Genomic DNA, 21,603 nt, shown 5'->3' on the forward strand with positions numbered 1-21,603 from the left:
TTTTAGGGGGAGAAGTCTGAATGTGAAGGAAATGTACAGGAATAAAGCTGCTCTTTATAGAGGAATGTTTATATTCTTTTATTTTCCTTTCAGTCCATATAGCCCTTTTTTTGCACACATATACACATATGTATGTTCAAAACTAGTGTTGAAATAGTCTGATATAAAATAATTAGATATTTATTAAACAACCAAATAGATTCAATCAATGAAAAAATTAAAAAATGACTGATTCTCTCAGTTCAAACTATAAAATAGTGTGTGTATACACAGCTGTAATTTTAAAATGGATATCAGAAGCATCTATACACTGTAAAAGATAGTTACTCTGTCTTTTACCTTCAACTTCCTGTTATTTCCAGTGTCTTTATGATGTCATCACTCAACTTTACCACTGAAATTACAATGCTAAAGTCCTGGCAACATGTACGCAGGGGAAATGTCTCTTCCAAGATTGTAAGTACTTTGTTTAATACTTTTTTCAGTATTTTTAATGACTAACATGCTCAACTTAGCAACATACTTATATTTTTAAATGTAAATAATGTTTCTTTCATGGAAATTTTATTTGTAGATTAAAATTTTAAACAGAAGTATAAAATTTTCAACAATATCTTGGGTGTTTTGAATTGAGATTTAGCTACTTCAGGCTTTTTCATGAAATACTTCCATGGTCTTAACCATTGTGTGTGTGTGTGCTTATAATCACATCCTACTTTAAGAAGAAGGGAAGTAATTACTGTGTATGAATACATTTAAAATGGAAAGCTGGATAAAATGTAGTTAAGACTTTATTATACAACTTTGATATACTTAATTTTATGTAAAAGGAAAATTAGACCATTCCTTTGCTCTGATAAAAAGGAAGGCTTAGTATCATTTCCAATAAAAGAAAGTATAGTGAGTTGACTTTCAAAAGGAGTCATTAAGTGGATGATGAATATTATTGATATGGAACTAAACAATAATATTTCTGCAGGCTTTAGTGGCCATAGTCTTTCAATGTTGGTCTTTAAAAGTTGATCTCCTCTGAAATAATATTGCTGAAATAATACAAAAATGAGGATAATATAGACCATATTGATTTGGAGCCACCAGCTAATAGCTCTGTGTATTAAGTTGAACAAAAGAGATTATCATACTCAACCATTTTTTAATCTAAAAAAATGGAAGTTTCAATCAGATAGAAAAAGCAGATAAAAATCAGTAAGAAAGATATACTTAAGATGACTTAAAAACAGTTGAAAGTTATAAACAGGTATTTTATAGAAAAAAATATGAATAGCCAATACATATATGAAAAGTGGTACAACCCTATTTGTGAAAAGAAAACTTAGAGAATCTTTAACTCAGAAATTAAAATTCTAAAAACAGAAACAAAACAAAACAAAATAAAGGAAAAAATACCACCAAAAAAAACCCTAAAGGGATATTTCCTTTTTAAATGATACATTTTTGTGATGTTTCAATGTTTTTCAATGAGTATGTGTTACTTTTAAAATCAGAAATTTCAATACACTGTGAAAGAAAGGAAAAGAATCATTTAATCTAGAAATTGAAATTGAGCTCCTAGTGCTTTTAGAAAGATATGTCTAGTTTGATGCTGCCTCCATTGCTACTTTCCTCTTACATCATAAAGGATTCAGGATTACATCACCATTGGGCATTATGTCTGAAACACACTGTCATCAGCAAAATCTTCTGTATCCTCCTCTGCTTCATATCTGAATATCTCCACACTTTCTTGCTCTCTGAAACTTGGCTGTTTCTCAAATACACTGCATTTCCTGAGGCCCTCTTGAGTAGATGTTTTCCTTTCCACATCCCTTCCTACCACTGGACCCAGAGGTGTAGTAAATGTACGTTTGTGTTCTCAATGGCATTTCCAACTCATTCTATATCCTTAATCCCTAAAAATAGCCAGTTTTCAATCTCATGATTATATCATCTGCAACTTTTCCTTGTTATATTCTAGTATATATCTAGTAACTCCCAGGTCATTCCCTTTATTTTGCCATGATTTTCTATCTGGCCCACTGCCATTCCCTAGTGATTTTAAGATGTAGATAATCATTCTTATATCCTAAAATCTCAATTATTTGACTTTACTTTCTGAAATTATCTTGCCTTCCATCTAATTTCAGTGGCCCACTCTTATTCATATCAATTCAATTTTTTAAATTCAAACATTTCATTTTCCAACCACTGTTTCAGGTACCTCTAATATCCACACTCCAACAATTCTTCTACCCCTATAAGACCTACAATTGATTTTATCACCTTTGAGCTATTGTTGATCAGTCCTTTCCCCATGGCTTTACTTAAGTTCTTACCCTTTATAGATCCTTACCTATCTTAGGTTCTTATAGGCTCATGGTGAACTGATAGAAATAAATTCCTGCATACATCTTCAATCCCCTTTACTCACTCTCCTTTTAACATTTCTTTGACAAAACCCTAATTTTAGGGGCACCTGGTTGGCCCAGTGGGTTGGGCCTCTGCCTTTGGCTCAGGTCATGATCTCAGGGACCTGGGATCGAGCCCCACATTGGCCTCTCTGCTCAGTGGGGAGCCTGCTTCCCTCTCTTTCTCTCTCTCTCTCTCTGCCTACTTTTCTGCCTACCTGTGATCTCTATCAAATAAATTAATTTTTTTAAAAAACCCTAATTTTAGATAAATCCAACTCCCCTATTACTCCTCAGTAGTACCTTTGCAAGCTGAATATGGTTGAAGAAAACTGTGTAGCCATGACAGTTGGCTTCAATTTAATTTATAATGTCAAACTTCAAGTGGACCATTAATGATATCCAGCAATGTTATTAAACTTCTCTCATCTGTTCAAATCTCTCCTTTAAGATGACTATTTCTTACATTTTTTTCTCTTAAATTTACAATAGATTTTTCCAACCTACTTTGGCTAATAGAGACAAATAGGGGACATTTTCACCATTGCCACAACTAAATATCCTAGTTTATATGTATCTTTACAAACTTTTTTCCTTCCTTCCTCCTGTTGGAGTAGATACCCTCCTCTTGCTCACATCTAAGTATAACTTAAGATGTATTAGTTTCCTGTGGCTACTGAAACAAATTACCATAAACTTGCTAGCTTAAAACATTAGACATTTATTGTCTCAGATTTCTGGGATCTGAAAGTCCAAAATCAAGATGTTAACAGTATGGGTACTTCTTAAGGATCTAAGAATCTGTCCCATGATTCTCCTAGCTTCTGGCAGTTTCTGGTAATCATTGGCATTCTTTGGATTGTAGATACAATACCCCAATCTCTGCCTCCACCTCTACATGGCACACTCTCCCTGGTTGTGTGTGTCTGTATCCAAATTTCCTTCTTCTCATAAGAACACTAGTCATTGTGTGGGAGCCCACCCTAATCCAGTATGACCTCATCTAAACTATATTACATCTTCAAAGACCCTGTTTCCAAATAAGGTCAATTTCACAGGTACCAAATGATAGGACTTGAATATATCTTTATGGGTGACACAATTCAACACATAGCACTAGGCATTGGATGTTCTTCACTACTTAAGGATATGGCTCTTATAATTAAGTTATCTTCTGTATCCTCATTCTTTATCTTTCTTCTTTAGCTTTATTGAAACGTAATTGACATAGAATTGTGTATGTTTGAGGTGTACAATGTGATGATTTGATACTCTGATGCATTGCAAAATTATGACCATGGTAAGTTTAGTTAACACCTCCATCACATCATGTAATTACCTTTTTTAAATTTTGTGTTGTTGTTGTAGTGAGAACATTTGAGGTCTACTCTTTTATCAAATTTCAAGTATATAATAAAGCATTGTTAACTATGATCACTACACTATGCATTAGATCCCCACTATATATTCATCTTATAACTGGAAGTTTGTACCCTTTGAATATCTCTGGATTTCTCCTACCCACCAGCCCCAAGCAATCACCACTGTACAGTTTCTAGAAATTCAGCTTCTTTACAATTCACATATGAATGAGATCATAGAGTATTGTATTTCTGTCTAATTTATTTTACGTAAAATAATACCTTCAGGGTCCATCTCTTTTGTCATAAATGACAGGAGTTCCTTTTTTCTCATGGCTGAACTCTATCTATATATCTACATATCTTTCTTTCTACCATCTATCTATTATCTATCTATCTATCTATCATCTATAATCTATCTATCATCTATCATCTATCTATATCTTTGATAGAGTGATTTGATTTCCTTTGGATATATACCCAGAAGTGGGGTTGCTGTATCATATGGCAGTTCTATTTTTAATTATTGAAGAACTTCATCCTATTGTCCATAATGACTGTACCAATTTCCCTTTGTGTCTAGAGTGTTTAAAGGTTCCCTTTTCTTCATGACCTCACCACTGCGTGGTTCTTCCCTTTTTTGATAAGAGTCACTTTAACAGGTGTGAAGTGACATCTCATTCTAGTTTTGATATGGACTACCTTGATAATTAAAGTTTGCCAAGCATCTCCTCATGTACCTGTTGGCCATTTGTATCTCTCCCTTGGGAAAATGTCTATTAAATTTCTCAGCACATTTTAGTTTAGTTTCAGGTTTTTATTTAAATGTCAGTTAGTTAACATACTGCACAATACTAGTTTCAGGTGTAGAATTTAGTTATTTGTCACTTACATAAAACACCCAGTACTCATCACAAGTGCCCTCCTTAATACCCATCACCCATTTAACTGATCCTGACCATCTCCACTTCAGCAACCCTCAGTTTGTTCCCTACAGTTTAGAGGTTTTATGGTTTGCCACTTTGTTTTTTTTTTTTCTTTCTCTATACATTTTAAAATTCAGATTATTTTTATTATTTTTTCTATTGAGTTGTTAAGAGTTCCTCATATATTTTGTGTATTAACCTCTTATAGACAGTTTCCAAATATTTTGTCCCATTCCATATGCTGCCTTTTTATTTCAATGATTCTTTTTCCTTTTTATGTGCAGAAGCTTTCAATGTGATGTAGTTTCATTTTATTTTTGTTTTTTTTGCATATACATTTGGTGGATCTCTTTATATACCTGTTGACCATTTATATGCCTTCTTTGAAAAAGGTCTATTCAGGTAATTTGTCCATTTTTTAATCAATTTACTAATTTAATATTGAGTTGTGTAAGTTACCTAAATATTATGGATATTAAGCCCTTATCAGATAATTGGTTTGCAAATATTTTCTTCCTTTCAACATGCTGCTTTTCAATATTATCAATTGTTCATTTGCTGTGAAGAAGCTAAGTTTTATATAGTCCTACATATTTATATTTGTTTTTGTTGCCTGAACTTTTAGTGGCATATCCAAAAAATAATAATGTCAAAGGCATATCAAAGATCTTTCTTCCTATGTTTTCTTCTATGAGTTGAAAAGTTTCAGTTCTTATGTTTAAGTTTTTAACCCATTTCAAGTTAATTTTTGTGGTTTGTGTGAGATGGGGTTCCACTTTTATTCCTTTGTATATGGATATCCACTTTTCCCAGAACTATTTATTGAAGAAATGATCCATTTGTGCCCTCATAAAGGATTAGTTGATTACATGTGCATGGATTTATTTCTCTGTTCTTCATTACATTCCATAGGTCTAGGTTACTGTTTTTATTCCAATACCATACTGTTTTAATTACTATACCTTTGTATTCTAGTTTGCAATCAGGAAGTAATAGCTCCAGCATTATCCCTCTTTCTCAAGACTCTTTTGGCTATTCATAGTCTTTTGTGCATCCATACAAATTTTAGGATTGTTAGTTCTATTTCTGTGGAAAAATTCTATTGGAATTTTGATCAGGATTGCATTTAATCTTAGATGGATTTGGTAGTATTGGCACTTTAACAGTATTATTCTACTGAACTCTGAACTTGGGTTATCTTTCCAGTTACTTGTGTCTTCATTTTCTTTCATCAATAACTGAAATTTTTCAATGTACAAATATTTAACTTCTTTGGATTGTAAGAATTTTATGGTTTTTAAGTATTCTGAATTAGATTGTTTACTTTTTTTTAATTTTTACTTAAATTCCAGTTAGTTAATATATAATATAATATAATATAATATAATATAATATTAATTTCAAGTATAAAATTTACTGGTTCAACACTTACATCCCAAGAACTGCCCTTCTTAATCCCTATCACCTATTTAATCCTTCTTCTTGCCCACCTCTGCTCTGGTAACCATTAATTTTTTGTCTATAATTAAGAGTATGTTTCTTGGTTCACCTTTCTTTTTTTTCTTTGCGCATTTGTTTTATTTCTTAAATTCCAAATATGAGTGAAATCATATAGTATTTGTCTTTCTCTGACTGATGTATTTTGCTTAACATAATATTCTCTAGTTCCAACCACATCATAACAATGGAAATAGTCATGCTTTTTTATGGTTGAATAGATTCCATTATATATGAAACTTTTTTATTCATTCATATATTGATAGTCACTTATACTGCTTTCATAATTTAGCCATTGTACAAAATGCTGCTATGAACATAGGGGTACATCAATCCCTTTGAATTAGTATTTCTCTATTCTTTGGGTAAATACCTAGTAGTGCAATTGCTAGATCATAGGGTAGTTCTATATTTAACTTTTGAGGAAACTCCATGGTGTTTTTCATAGGGGCAGCACCAGTTTACATTCCCACCAACAATGTAAGAGTGTTCTCCTTTCTCCACAACTTTGTCAAAACTTGTTTCTTGTGTTGCTGATTTAAACCATTGAGATATCACCTTACAACAGTTAGAATGGCCAAAATTAGCAAGACAGGAAACAACATGTGTTGGAGGGGATGTGGAGAAAGGGGAACCCTCTTCCACTGTGGGTGGGAATGCAAGTTGGTGCAGCCTCTTTGGAGAACAGTGTGGAGATTTCAAGAAATTAAAAATAAAACTTCCCTATGACCCTGCAATTGCACTACTGGGTATTTACCCCAAAGATACAGATGTAGTGAAAAGAAGGGACATCTGGACCCCAATGTTTATAGCAGCAATGGCCACGGTCGCGAAACTGTGGAAAGAACCAAGATGCCCTTCAACGGACGAATGGATAAGGAAGATGTGGTCCATATACACATTATGCCTCCATCAGAAAGGATAAATATCCAACTTTTGTAGAAACATGGATGGGACTGGAAGAGATTATGCTGAGTGAAATAAGTCAAGCAGAGAGAGTTATCATATGGTTTCACTTACTTGTGGAGCATAACAAATAGCATGGAGGACATGGGGAGTTAGGAGAAGGCATTTGGGGGAAATTGGAAGGGGAGGTGAACAATGAGAGACTATGGACTCTGAAAAACAATCTGAAGGGTTTGAAGAGGTGGGGGGGTGGGAGGTTCGGGGAACCAGGTGGTGGGTATTAGAGAGGGCACAGATTGCATGGAGCACTGGGTGTGGTACAAAAACAATGAATACTGTTATGCTGAAAATAAATTAAAAAAAAATATTAAAAAAATAAATAAACCATTCTGATAGGTGTGAGGTTATATCTCATTAGAGTTTTGATTTGTATTTCCCTGATGATAAGTGATGTTGACATCTTTTCAGGTGTCCTTCGACCATGTGTATGTCTTCCTTAGTAAAATGTCTATTCAAGTCTTCTGCCCATTTTTTAATTAGATTATTCATTTTTGAGGTGTTAAGTTTTATGCATTCTTTATATATTTTCAATACCAATACTGTGTCAGATAACCATAATAGACTCTTAACTATAGTAAGTGAACTAAGGGTCACTGGAGGGGAGGTGGGTGGAAGGATGGGGCAACTGGGTGATGGGCATTAAGGAGGGCACTTGATATAATGAGCACTGGGTGTTTTATGCAACTGATGAATCACTAAATTCTACTTCTGAATCTAATAATACAGTATATGTTAACTAAGTTTAATTTGAATTAAAAAAATAATACATAATTTGCAACTATTTTCTCCCATCCCATAGTTGTGTTTTAGTTTTGTTGATTACTTATTTTGCTGTGCAGAAGCTTTTAAGTTTGCTGAAGTCCCAGCACTTTATTTTTGCTTTTGTTTCCCTTACCTCAGGAGACATATCTAGTAAGAAGTTGCTATGGTTGATGCCAAATAGGTTACTGATTTTGTTCTTCTCCAGGATTTTGATGGTTTCAAGTCTCATATTTAGATCTTTTATCCATTTTGAATTTATTTTTGTGTATGGTGTAAGAAAGTGGTGCAGTTTCATTCCTTTGCATGTTGCTGTCCTGTTTACCCAACACTTTTTTGAAAAGAATGTCTTTTTCCCATTGGATATTCTTTCTTGCTTTGTTGAGGGTTAATTGTCCCTATAGTTGTAGGTTTATTTGGGTTTTCTCTTCCATGCTATTAATCTATGTGTATATTTTTGTGGCAGTACCATACTTCATTGATCACCACAGCTTTGTAATATAATTTGAAATCTGGAAATTTGATGCCTCCAGCTTTGCTTTTTGTTTTCAATATCATTTGGTTATTCAGGGTCAGTTGTGTTTCTATACAAATTTTATGGTTGTTTTTTGTAGTTCGGTGAAAAATGCTGTTGGTATTTTGATAGGAATTGCATTAAAGCTATAGATTGTTGGGGCGCCTGGGTGGCTCAGTGGGTTAAAGCCTCTGCCTTCAGCTCTGGTCATGATCTCAGGGTCCTGGGATCGAGCCCCGCATCAGGCTCTCTGCTCGGCGGGGAGCCTGCTTCCCCTCTCTGCCTGCCTCTCTGCCTACTTGTGATCTCTCTCAGTCAAATAAATAAATAAAATCTTTAAAAAAAGAAAATATTGAAACAAACTGACAACCAATGAATAAATCTCTCTTGATCATGGTGAGTGATTTTTAAAACGCAATGTTGGATTTGTTTTCCTAGTATTTTATTTTATTTTTTACTATGTTATGTTATTCACTATACAGTACGTCATTTGTTTTTGATGTAGTGTTCCTAGTATTTTATTGAGAATTTTTGCATCTGTATCCCTCAGAGATATTGGTGTGGAGTTCTCTTTTTCAAAGGTCTTTCTCAGGTTTTTGTAGCAGTGTAATGCTGGCTTCATAGAATAAATTTGGAAGTTTTTCTCCCTTTTCTACTTTTTGGAATAGTTTGAAAATAGTAAGTATTAACTCTTCTTTAAATGATTGGTAAAATTTGCGTATAGAAGTCACATGGTTCTGAAATATTTGTATGTTTGGAGTTTTTGGTTCCTGAATTAATTTTTTGCTGCTTATTGGTCTTTGCAAGTTTTCTTTTTCTTCCTGTTTTCAGTTTTGGTAGTTTATATGTTTCTATCCATTTATCCATTTCTTCCAGGTTTTCCAATTTTTTTGCATAGTTTTCCATAATATTCCATTATATTTTTTGTATTTCTGTGTGTTGGTTGTTGTTTCTCTTCTCTCTGTGATTTTATTTATTTGTTTGTTTATTTAAAGATTTCATTTATTTGACAGACAGAGATCACAAGTAGGCAGAGAGGCAGGCAGAGAGAGAGGAGGAAGCAGGCTCCCCACTGGGCAGAGAGCCTGATGTGGGGCTTGATCCCACCCTGGAATCATAACCCAAGCCAAAGGCAGATGCTTTAACCCACTCAGCCACCCAGGCACCCCTGATTTTATTTATTTAGATTCCTTAGTTTTTGAAAAGTCTGTCTAGAGGTATAACAATTTTATTCATTTTTTCAAAGAAGCTTCTTCTGGTTATATATATATATATATATATATGTAATTTATTTATTTATATTTAGTTTCTATGACATTTATTTCTTTAATATTCATGATTTACTTCCTTCTGCTGGCATTACTCTTTGTTGTTCTTTTTTACCACCCTTAGGTGTAAGGTTAGGTTTTTTTTTTTTTTTTTTTTTTTTTTTGAGAAATTTCTTGTTACTTGGAGTAAACCATATACTTTCCAAAACCACGTTTGCTGCATTCCAAATGTTTGGAATGTCATGTTTTCATTTTCACTTGTTTCCATGTATTTTTTATTTTTATTTTTTCTATGACTTCTTGGCTGACTCATTCATAATTTAGTAGCATGTTGTTTATCCTCCATATATTTGAAATGTTGTGATTATATCTGTGAACTCCATCCGGTCCACTGTTATTCAAAGCCATTATTTGTTGTTGATTTTCTGTTTACATGATCTGTCTGTTGATGTAAGTGAGGTGTTAAAATCCTCTACTATTACTATATTATTATCAATTAGTTTCCTTACATTAGTTATTAGTTGTTTTATATATTTGGGTGCTCCTATGTTGGGTGCACATTTACAATTGTTATATCTTCTCATTGGATTGTCCTATTTATCACTTGTTGCTGTCTTTGTTTTAACATCTAGTATTGGTGATATAAGTATTGCTACTCTGGCTTTCTTTTGATATCCATTTGCATGATAAATGTTTCACCATCCCCTCCCTTTCAATGTGAAGGTGTCTTTAAGTCTAACATGAGTCTGCTGTAGGCAGACTATAAATGGGTTTTGTTCATCCATTCTGACACCCTATTTCCTTGGATTGGAGTATATGTCCATTTGCATTCAAAGTCATTATTTTTTTCTTTTTCAAAGTCATTATTGATAGATATGTATTTAGTGCATTTTAATTATTTGTTTTGTCATTGTTTCTGGATATTTTCTGTGATTTATTCTTGTCTTTGTCACTTTTGTCTTTCCTTTTCTTCAAAAGTCCCCTTTAATATTTCTTTCAGTACTGGTTTAGTATCACAAAATCCTTTAGTTCTTGTTTGTCTGGGAAATTCTTTATATTCTAAATAATAGACTTGCTATTTATACTTGGTTCCAGATTTTCCCCATTCAGCAATTTGAATGTATCATGCCACTCCCTTATGACTTACAAAATCTCTGTTGAGAAATCTCCAGCTAGCTTAATGTGTCTTCTCTTGTAAAATAAGGACTTTTTTTGTCTTGCTGTTTTATGATTTTTCTTTTCACTATATTTTCTTTAAAAAGATTTTATTTATTCATGGAAGATGGAAATATAGAGGCAGAGGGAGAAGCAGGCTCCCAGAGGAGCAGGGAACCCAATGTGGGACTTGATCCCAGAACCCTGAGATCACGACCCAAGCTGAAGGCAGATGCCTAACCATCTGAGCTTCACAGGCACCATCTCTATCACTATATTTTGCAAATTTAATTTCAATATATCTTGGTGTTGGCCTCCTTTTGTTGATTCCGATGGGATTTCTCTGTGCATCCTGTATCTGGATGACTATTTCTTTCCGAAGATTAAGACAGTTTTCACTTATGATTTGTTCAAATAAATTTTCTGCCTTCTTTTCTCTCTGTGCTTCTCCTGAGGCTCCTATGATATGAATGTTGTTACACTTGTAAGAATTCAGAAAATTCAGCTCCTCTCATTTTTCAAACCAATCGTTGCTTTGGGGATCCATTTTCCTTGTGCATCCCCTTCCATGCTCCTCTCTCTCTCTCATCTTTCTCTGTGACCACAGCTCCTTCCCTTCTGTGGCAGCCATGATCCCTTTCTCCCTTAAACTACATCTCTGCACTTCCTCTTTTCTTAAATGTAGCTTCTTCTCTTCCTATAGTTGTAGAGTTTATTATGTCAGTCTTCAGGTTGATTTCTGAGGTATTTTGGAAGATCTGATAGTTATTCTAGTTGTGTTCCTGGGAGGAGATGACCTTTGGGTCTTTGTACTATGCTGCTATTTCTCCTCTCCTTCTCCTAGATTCTTTTCATTATATATCAGAATTTCTTTTTTTTTTTTTTAGTGCAGAGAAATACAACAGACTTCTGTAAGTTGATTTGAATCCTGCATCTATACTAAATCTGTTGATTAGCTCCAACAGTGTTTTATGGAGTCACTAGGATTTTGCTTTCTATAAAATCATATATCTACAAACAAATAACTTTATTTCTTGATTTGGTTGTTTTTTATTTATTTATTTTTAGACTAGTTGTTCTGGCTAGGACTTCCAGTACTATTTTGAATAGGGACAGCAAGACTGAGCACACTTGTTTTGTTTCTGATTATGGAGGAAGCTTGTAATATTTCAACATTATGCATGATTTAAGATATGGGTTTGTCATATATAACTTTTACTACATTGGGCTACATTTCCTTAATAACAAATTTGTTGAGAGTTTTTATATGAAAGGATATTGTATTTTGTCAAATGAATTTTTCTGCATCTATTGAGATTATATGATTTTTCTTTCATTCTATTTATTTGGCTTGTTATATGTACTAATTTGGGTTTATTTAATGTCTTTGCATCCCAGAGATGAATCCCACTTCTTCATGGTGTATAATCATTTTAATATGCTGTTAAGTTCAATTTATTAATATTTTCTTGAGAATTTTTGTATGCATATTCATCAGAGGTATTGACCTGCAATGTCTTTATCTTTACTCTCTTTATATGCCTTTGATATCAGGGTAATGCTTGCCTCACAAAGCGATAATTGATATATTTTTAGAATGTAGGTGAGGTTTGGTGGAGTGAGGTCTGGAGCCAAGGACCAAGAAAGAATTCTTGAGACATCTTTTGTGCAAAGAATGGTTTTATTAAAGAATGGGGATAGGACTCTTAGGCAGAAAGAGTTTCACTGGGGTTGTGAAGAGCAATTGATTATATACTATGGGGTTAGGGGAAGTAATGAAAAAGGGAGCTTTTCATTATTTTTTTTAAAGAGTTTTTACTTTTTAAGTAATCTCTACATCCAGGTGGAGCTCAAACTCACAACCCTGAGGTCAAGAGTCAGGCGCTCTGACTGACTGAGACAGTCAGGAGCTCTAAAAAAGGGAGCTTTTCAAAGAAACTTTCATATGCTAAAGAGGTCCTCTGAGATACTGGAGGCCTTGCCATTGTCAAATTAAGGTTGTTTTTCCCTCTAGCAAGGCATTAACGTTAAGACAGTTGAGAACTTCCTAGAGGAAAGTCACACATATCCCACTGGGGTGGAAGTAGGGGAAGTTTGCCTGGTATCAGCTTGTGCTCTGTCCTCAGTTGGCTTTCTGCTCTCGCATCAGTAATGTTGTCACCTCTGGATTTTTGGAAATGTTTCAGAAGGGTTGGATTAATTATTTAAATATTTGGTATAGGAACAACAGGTGGTTCAGTTGGTTAAGCATCTGCCTTTGGCTCAGGTCATGATCCTTTCTCAGCTGGGAACCTGCTTCTGCCTCTCCCTTTGCCTCTCCCTCTGCTGCTCCCTCTGCTGGGAGGCTCCCCTTGCTTTGTGCTCTCCCACTCTCACTCTCTCTCAGATAAATAAATAAAATATTTTTAAAAATAAATGTTTGGCACAATTCATCAGGGGAATCATTTGTTACTGGGCATTTCGTTGATGGGAGATTTTTTTATTGCTCTAGTCTTTGTTCTTACTATGTGTCAATTTAAATTCTATTTTCTTTATTTTTTTTAAAGATTCACTCTTGATAGGTTCTGTGTTTCTAAAAATTTAGGCACTTTCATATTTTTAAATTGTTGGCATACACTTGTTCATAGTAGTCTTGTATGCCCCTTTATATTTCTGTGGTATCAGTTGGAATAGCTCCTATTTCATTAATAATATAATTTATTTGAAACTTCCTTGTTTTTCCAGTTAGTCTAGCTAAAGTTTTGTTAATTTTATCTTTTCAAAAACTAAGTTCTTAGTTTTATTGATATTTCCCATTGTTTCCCTAGTCTTTAATTTATTTCTGCTCTAGTCTTTATCTTTCCTTTAATCTAACTTTGAACATAGTTCGTTCTTTTTCTAGTTCCTTGAGATGTCTTTAGATTGTTTGTTTTAGATCATTCTTTTTTTTCTTAATGTAATTATTTATTGTGTTAAATTTGATTCTTAGAACTGCTTTTGCAACATCCTGTAAGTTTTGGTATGTTTCCATTTCCATTTGTGTCAAAGTTATTTATGTCTGTTTTCATTTCTTCATTGATCCAATGGGTGTTAGTCATCTGTATGTCTTCTTTGGAGAAGTGTCTGTTCATGACTTCTGTCCATTTTTTCATTCAATTATCTGTTTTTTTGGGTGTTGAGTTTGAGGAGTTCTTTATAGGTCTTGGATATCAACCCTTTGTCTATAGTGTCATTTGTGAATAACTTCTTCCATTCTGTGGGTTGCCTCTTTGTTTTGTTGGCTGTTTGCTTTGCCATGCAGAAGCTTTTGATCTTGATGAATTCCCAAAAGTTAATTTTCACTTTTGTTCCCTTTGCCTTTGGAGATGCATCTTGAAAGAATTTGCTGTGGCAGGTGTCAAAGAGGTTACTGCCTATGTTCTCCTCTAGGATTTTGAGATTCCTACCTCATGTTGAGGTCTTTTATCCATTTTGAGGTTATCTTTGTGTATGGTGTAAAAGAATGGTCATGTTTCATTCTTCTATACATAGCTGCCCAATTTTTTCCAGAAGCATTTATTGAAGAGACTGTTTTTATCTTCTCTATGGTATATTTCTTCCCACTTTGCCGAATATTATTTGACCATAGAGTTATAGGTCCATATCTGGACTCTCTAATCTGTTCCACTGGTCTATGTGTCTGCTTTTGTACCAGTACCATGCTCTCTTGGTGATCACAGCTTTGTAGTAAAGCTTGAAATCAGGAAACGTGATGACCTCTCTTTTCTTTCTCTTTTTCAACATTTCCTTAGCCATTCAGGGTCTCTTCTGGTTCCATACAAATTTTAGGATTGTTTGATCCAAATTTGAAAAATGCCAGTGTAATTTTGATCAGGATGGCATTGAAACTGTCGATTGCTCTGGGCAATATAGACATTTTCACAATGTTTATTCTTCTGAACGATGAACATGGAATGCTTTTCCTTTTTTGTGTGTGTTTTCCTCAATTTCTTTCATGAGTGTTTTGTAGTTCCTCAAGTACAGATCCTTTACCTCTTTGGTTATATTTATTCCAAGACATATTATGGTTCTTGGTGTTATAGTAAATGGAATCAATTCTCTAATTTCCCTTTCTGTATTTTCATTGTTAGTGTATAAGAAAGTAACTGATTATTGTGCATTGATTTTATATCCTACCACATTACTGAATTGCAGTATGAGTTCTAGTAGTTTGGGGGTGGAGTCTTTGGGTTTTCCATTAAAATATCTTGTCATCTCTGAAGAAAAAGAGTTTGAATTCTTCTTTACCAATTTGAATACTTTTTATTGTTTTCTGTTGTCTGATTGCTGTTGCTAAGATTTCTAGTACTATGTTGAACAGCAGTGGTGAAAGTGGGCATCCTTGTCCTGTTCCTGATCCCAAAGAGAAAGCTATCAGCTTTTCCCCATTGTGGGTTTTTATAGATAGATTTTATAAAGTTGAGGAATATTCCCTTTATCTCTATACTTTGAAGAGTTTTTATGAGGAATGGATGCTGTATTTTGTCAAATGCTTTTTCTGCATCAATTGAGAGGACCATGTGGTTCTTCTCTCTTTTCTTATTGATTTATTCTGTTGCACTGATTGATTTGTGAATTTTGAACCACCATTGCATCCCATGGAATATCCCACCTGGTCATGGTGGAATCTTTTTAATGAACTGTTGGGTCCTATTAGCTAGGATCATGTTGACAATTATGGCACCCATATTCATCAGGGATATTGGTATGAAATTCTGCTTTTTGGTGGGGTCTTTGCCTGGTTTGGGGATCAGGGTAATGCTGGCTTCATAGAAAGAGTCTGGATGTTTTCCTTCTGTTTCTATCTTTTGAAAGAGCATCAGAAGAATAGGTATTGTTTATTCTTTGAATGTTTGGTAGAATTCCTCAGAGACTCCGTCAGGTTCTGGGCTCTTGTTTTTGGGGAGGTTTTTGATCACTGCTTTAATATCGTTACTAGATATTGGTCTATTCAGGTTGAAAATTCCTTCCTGTTTCAATATTGGAAATTTATAGGTTTCCAGGAATGCATCCATTTCTTCTAGACTGCTTAACTTATTGGCATATAGCTGTTAATAATTTCTGATGATTGTTTCTACTTCCCTGGTGTTAGTCATGATCTCTCCCCTTACATTCATAATTTTATTACATTGGGTCCTCAATCTTTTATTTTGGATTAGTTTGGCCAGTGATTTATCAACTTTATTAATTCTTTCAAATAACCAGCTTCCAGTTTTGTTGATGTGCTCTACTGTATCTCTATCTTCTAACTCATTGATCTCTGCTCTAATCTTAATTATTTCCCTTCTTGTGTGTGGGGTGGGTAACTTGTTGATTTTCCAGCTTTTTAAGGTGTAAAGAGAGTCAGCATATTCAGAATTTTCAATTTTTTTGATTGAGGTTTGGATGGCTATGTATTTCCCACTTAAAGCTGCCTTTGCCATATCCTATATGTTTTGCATAGATGTGTTTTCAAACTCATTGGTTTCCATGAATTGTTTAAGTTCTTTGATGTCCTGCTTAAGTCACACATTCCTTTTTTTTTTTAGTTTTTTTTTCTTTTTTCTTTTTTAATAAACATATAATGTATTTTTATCCCCAGGGGTACAAGTCTGTGAATCACCAGGTTTACACACTTCACAACACTCACCATAGCACATACCCTCCCCAAGGTCCATAACACCAACCCCCTCTCCAAGCCGCCTCTCCCCAGCAACCCTGTTTGTTTTGTGAGATTAAGAGTCACTTATGGTTTGTCTCCCTCCTGATCCCACTTTGTTTCATTTATTCTTCTCCTACCCCCCTAACCCCCCACGTTGCATCTCCACTTCCTCATATCAGGGAGATCATATAATAGTTGCCTTTCTCTGAATGACTTATTTCACTAAGCATGATACCCTCTAGTTCCATCCATGTTGTCGCAAATGGCAAGATTTCATTTCTTTTGATGGCTGCATAGTATTCCATTGTATATATATACCACTTCTTCGTTATCCATTCATCTGTTGATGGACATCTAGGTTCTTTCCACAGTTTGGCTATTGTAGACATTGCTGTTATAAACATTCGGGTGCATGAGCCCCTTCGGATCACTACATTCATATCTTTAGGGTAAATATCCAGTAGTGCAATTGGTAGGTCCTAGGGTAGTTCTATTTTCAACTTTTTGAGGAACCTCCATGCTGTTTTCCAGAGTGCTTGCACAAGCTTGCATTCCCACCAACAGTGTAGGAGGGTTCCCCTTTCTCTGCACCCTCGCCAGCATCTGTCATTCCCTGACTTGTTAATTTTAGCCATTCTGACTGGTGTGAGATGGTATCTCATTGTGGTTTTGATTTGTATTTCCCTGATGCCGAGTGATGTGGAGCACTTTTTCATGTGTCTGTTGGCCATCTGGATGTCTTCTTGGCAGAAATGTCTGTTCATGTCCTCTGCCCATTTCTTGATTGGATTATTTGTTTTTTGTGTGTTAAGTTTGCTAAGTTCTTTATAGATTTTGGACACTAGCCCTTTATCTGACATGTCATTTGCAAATATCTTCTCCCATTCTGTCAGTTGTCTTTTGGTTTTGTTAACTCTTTCCTTTGCTGTGCAAAAGCTTTTGATCTTGGTGAAATCCCAATAGTTCATTTTTGCCCTTGCTTCCCTTGCCTGTGGCAATGTTCCTAGGAAGATGTTACTGTGGCTGAGGTCGAAGAGGTTGCTGCCTGTGTTCTTCACAAGGATTTTGATGGATTCCTTTCTCACATTGAGGTTCTTCATCCATTTTGAGTTTATTTTCGTGGGTGGTATAAGGAAATGGTCCAATTTCATTTTTCTGCATGTGGCTGTCCAATTTTCCCAACACCATTTATTGAAGAGGCTGTCTTTTTCCGTTGGACATTCTTTCCTGCTTTGTCGAAGATTAGTTGACCATAGAGTTGAGGGTCTATTTCTGGGCTCTCTATTCTGTTCCATTGATCTATGTGTCAGTTTTTGTGCCAGTACCATGCTGTCTTGATGATGACAGCTTTGTAATAGAGCTTGAAGTCCGGAATTGTGATGCCACCAACTTTGGCTTTCTTTTTCAATATCCCTTTGGCTATTCGAGGTCTTTTCTGGTTCCATATAAATTTTAGGATTATTTGTTCCATTTCTTTAAAAAAAATGGGTGGGATTTTGATAGGGATTGAATTAAATGTGTAGATTGCTTTAGGTAGCATAGACATTTTCACAATATTTGTTCTTCCAATCGATGAGCATGGAACATTTTTCTCTTTCTTCTGTCTTGTTGTTGGTGTAGAGAAATGCGACTGATTTCTGTGCATTGATTTTATATCCTGACACTTTACTGAATTCTTGTACAAGTTCTAGCAGTTTTGGAGTGGAGTCTTTTGGGTTTTCCACATATAGTATCATATCATCTGCGAAGAGTGATAGTTTGACTTCTTCTTTCCTGATTTGGATGCCTTTAATTTCCTTTTGTTGTCTGATTGCTGAGGCTAAGACTTCTAGTACTACGTTGAATAGCAGTGGTGATAATGGACATCCCTGCCATGTTCCTGACCTTAGCAGAAAAGCTTTCAGTATTTCTCCATTGAGAATGATATTTGCGGTGGGTTTTTCATAGATGGCTTTGATAATATTGAGGTATGTGCCCTCTATCCCTACACTTTGAAGAGTTTTGATCAGGAAGGGATGTTTTATGTTGTCAGATGCTTTTTCAGCATCTATTGAGAGTATCATATGGTTCTTGTTCTTTCTTTTATTAATGTGTTGTATCACATTGATTGATTTGTGGATGTTGAACCAACCTTGCGGCCCTGGAATAAATCCCACTTGGTCATGGTGAATAGTCCTTTTAATGTACTATTGAATCCTATTGGCTAATATTTTGGTGAGAATTTTCGCATCTGTGTTCATCAAGGATATTGGTCTGTAGTTCTCTTTTGTGATGGGATCCTTGTCTGGTTTTGGAATCAAGGTGATGCTGGTCTCATAAAATGAGTTTGGAAGTTTTCCTTCCATTTCTACTTTTTGGAACAGTTTCAGGAGAATAGGAATTAGTTCTTTAAATGTTTGGTAGAATTCCCCGAGGAAGCCATCTGGCCCTGGGCTTTTGTTTGCTTGGAGATTGTTGATGACTGTTTCAATCTCCTTACTGGCTATGGGTCTGTTCAGGTTTTCTATTTCTTCCTGGTTCAGTTGTGGTAGTTTATATGTCTCTAGGAATGCATCCATTTCATCCAGATTGTCAAATTTGTTGGCATAGAGTTGCTCATAGTATGTTCTTATAATTGTTTGCATTTCTTTGGTGTTGGTTGTGATCTCTCCTCTTTCATTCATGATTTTATTTATTTGGGTCCTTTATCTTTTCTATTTGATAAGTCTGGCCAGGGGTTTATCAATTTTATTAATTCTTTCAAAGAACCAGCTCCTAGTTTCGTTGGTTTGTTCTATTGTTTTGTTGTTGTTGTTGTTGTTTCTATTTCATTGATTTCTGCTCTGATCTTTATGATTTCTCTTCTTCTGCTGGGTTTATGCTTTTGTTGTTGTTCTTTCTCCAGCTCCTTTAGGTGTAGGGTTAGGTTATGTATTTGAGACCTTTCTTGTTTCTTGAGAAAGTCTTGTGCCACCCTATATTTTCCTCTCAGGACTTCCTTTGCTTTGCCCCACAGATTTTGAACCGTTGTGTTTTCATTATCATTTGTTTCCATGATTTTTTTTTCAATTCTTCTTTAATTTCCTGGTTGACCCATTCATTCTTTAGAAGGATGCTCTTTAGTCTCTATGTATTTGGGTTCTTTCGAAATTTCCTCTTGTGATTGAGTTCTAACTTCAGAGCATTGTGGTCTGAAAATATGCAAGGAATGATCCCAATCTTTTGATACCGGTTGATACCTGGTTTAGGACCGAGGATGTGCTCTATTCTGGAGAATGTTCCATGTGCACTAGAGAAGAATGTGTATTCTGTTGCTTTGGGATGAAATGTTCTGAAGATGTCTGTGATATACGTCTGGTCCAGTGTGTCATTTAAGGCCTTTATTTCCTTGTTGATCTTTTGGTTGGATGATCTGTCCATTTCAGTGAGGGGGATGTTAATGTCCCCTACTATTATTGTATTATTGTTGATGTGTTTCTTTGATTGTATTAATTGGTTTATATAGTTGGCTGCTCCCACATTAGGGGCAAAGATATTTAAAATTGTTAGATCTTCTTGTTGGACGGACCCTTTGAGTATGATATAGTGTCCTTCCTCATCTCTTATTCTAGTCTTTGGCTTAAAATCTAATTGATCTGTTATAAGGATTGCCACCCCAGCTTTCTTTGGATGTCCATTAGCGTGGTAAGTTGTTTTCCATCCCCTTGCTTTAAATCTGGAGGTTTCTTCGGGTCTAAAATGAGTTTCTTGTAGGCAACATATTGATGGGTTTTGTTTTTTTATCCATTCTCATACCCTATGCCTTTTGATTGGGGCATTTAGCTCATTACCATTCAGGGTAACTATTGAGAGATATGAATTTAGTGCCATTGTATTGCCTGTAAGGTGACTGTTACTGTAAATTGTCTCTGTTCCTTTCTGAACTACTACTTTTAAGCTCTCTCTTTGCTTAAAGGACCCCTTTCAATATTTCCTGTAGAGCTGGTTTGGTGTTTGAAAATTCTTTCAGTTTTTGTTTGTCCTGGAAGCTTTTTATCTCTCCTTCTATTTTCAATGATAACCTAGCTGGATATAGTATTCTTGGCTGCATGTTTTTCTCGTTTAGTTCTCTGAATATATCATGCCAATTCTTTCTGCCCTGCCAGGTCTCTGTGGATAATTCTGATGCCAATCTAATATTTTTACCCTTGTATGTTACAGACTTCTTTTCCTGTGCTGCTTTCAGGATTTTCTCTTTGTCGGTAAGACTTGTAAATTGTACTATTAGGTGAGGGGGTGTGGACCTATTCTTGTTGATTTTTAGGGGGGTTCTCTGCACCTCCTGGATTTTGATGCTTGTTTCCTTTGCCATATTAGGGAAATTCTCTACAATATATCTCTCCAATATACCTCCTGCTCCCCTCTCTCTTTCTTCTTCTTTTGGAATCCCAATTATTCTAATGTTGTTTCGTCTTATGGTGTCACTTATCTCTCGAATTCTCCCCTCGTAGTCCAGTAGCTGTTTGTCTTTCTTTTGCTCAGCTTCTTTATTCTCTGTCATTTGGTCTTCTATATCACTAATTCTTTCTTCTGCCTCATTCATCCTAGCAGGAAGAGCCTCTATTTTTGATTGCACCTCATTAATAGCTTTTTTTATTTCAACTTGGATAGATTTTAGTTCTTTTATTTCTCCAGAAAGGGCTTTTATCTCTCCAGAGAGGGTTTCTCCAATATCTTCCATGCCTTTTTCGAGCCCGGCTGGAACCTTAAGAATCATCATTCTGAACTCCATATCTGACATATTACCAATGTCTGTATTGATTAGGTCCCTAGCTTTCGGTACTGCCTCTTGTTCTTTTTTTTTTTTTTTTTTTTGTGGTGAGTTTTTCCGCCTTGTCATTTTGTCCAGATAAGAGTATATGAAGGAGCAAATAAAATATTAAAAAGGTGGCAAAGACCCCAGGAAAATGCACTTTAACCAAATCAGAAGAGACCCCAAATCATGGGAGAGAGAAAGGGGATGAAAAAAAGCTCAGAAAAAAAAATAATAATAATAAAAGAAAACAAATAAAGAAAAATATAAAAAAGAAATATATATATATATATATATATATATATATATATATATATATATA

General features: G+C 34.9%; 1 protein-coding gene across 2 annotated transcripts in view; it reads left to right on the forward strand.

Moving 5' to 3' along the window:
• Positions 1 to 415: 415 nt before the first annotated feature.
• Positions 416 to 21,603, forward strand: part of CYLC1 (cylicin 1) — a 105,121-nt gene continuing 83,933 nt past the window's right edge. Inside the window, exon 1 of one of the 2 annotated variants that reach the window (XM_032840608.1) lies at positions 416 to 456. In XM_032840608.1, coding sequence (XP_032696499.1) covers positions 425 to 456 — 32 coding nt within the window. In that variant the 5' untranslated portion in view covers positions 416 to 424. Of the gene's footprint in view, positions 457 to 1,749; positions 1,860 to 21,603 lie in introns of those variants that run through there. The other variant, XM_032840609.1, reaches the window with a different exon arrangement.

This window comes from Lontra canadensis, unplaced genomic scaffold, assembly GCF_010015895.1.
Source record: "Lontra canadensis isolate GAN:19392208 unplaced genomic scaffold, GSC_riverotter_1.0 scaffold114, whole genome shotgun sequence".
Lineage (NCBI taxonomy): Eukaryota > Metazoa > Chordata > Mammalia > Carnivora > Mustelidae > Lontra > Lontra canadensis.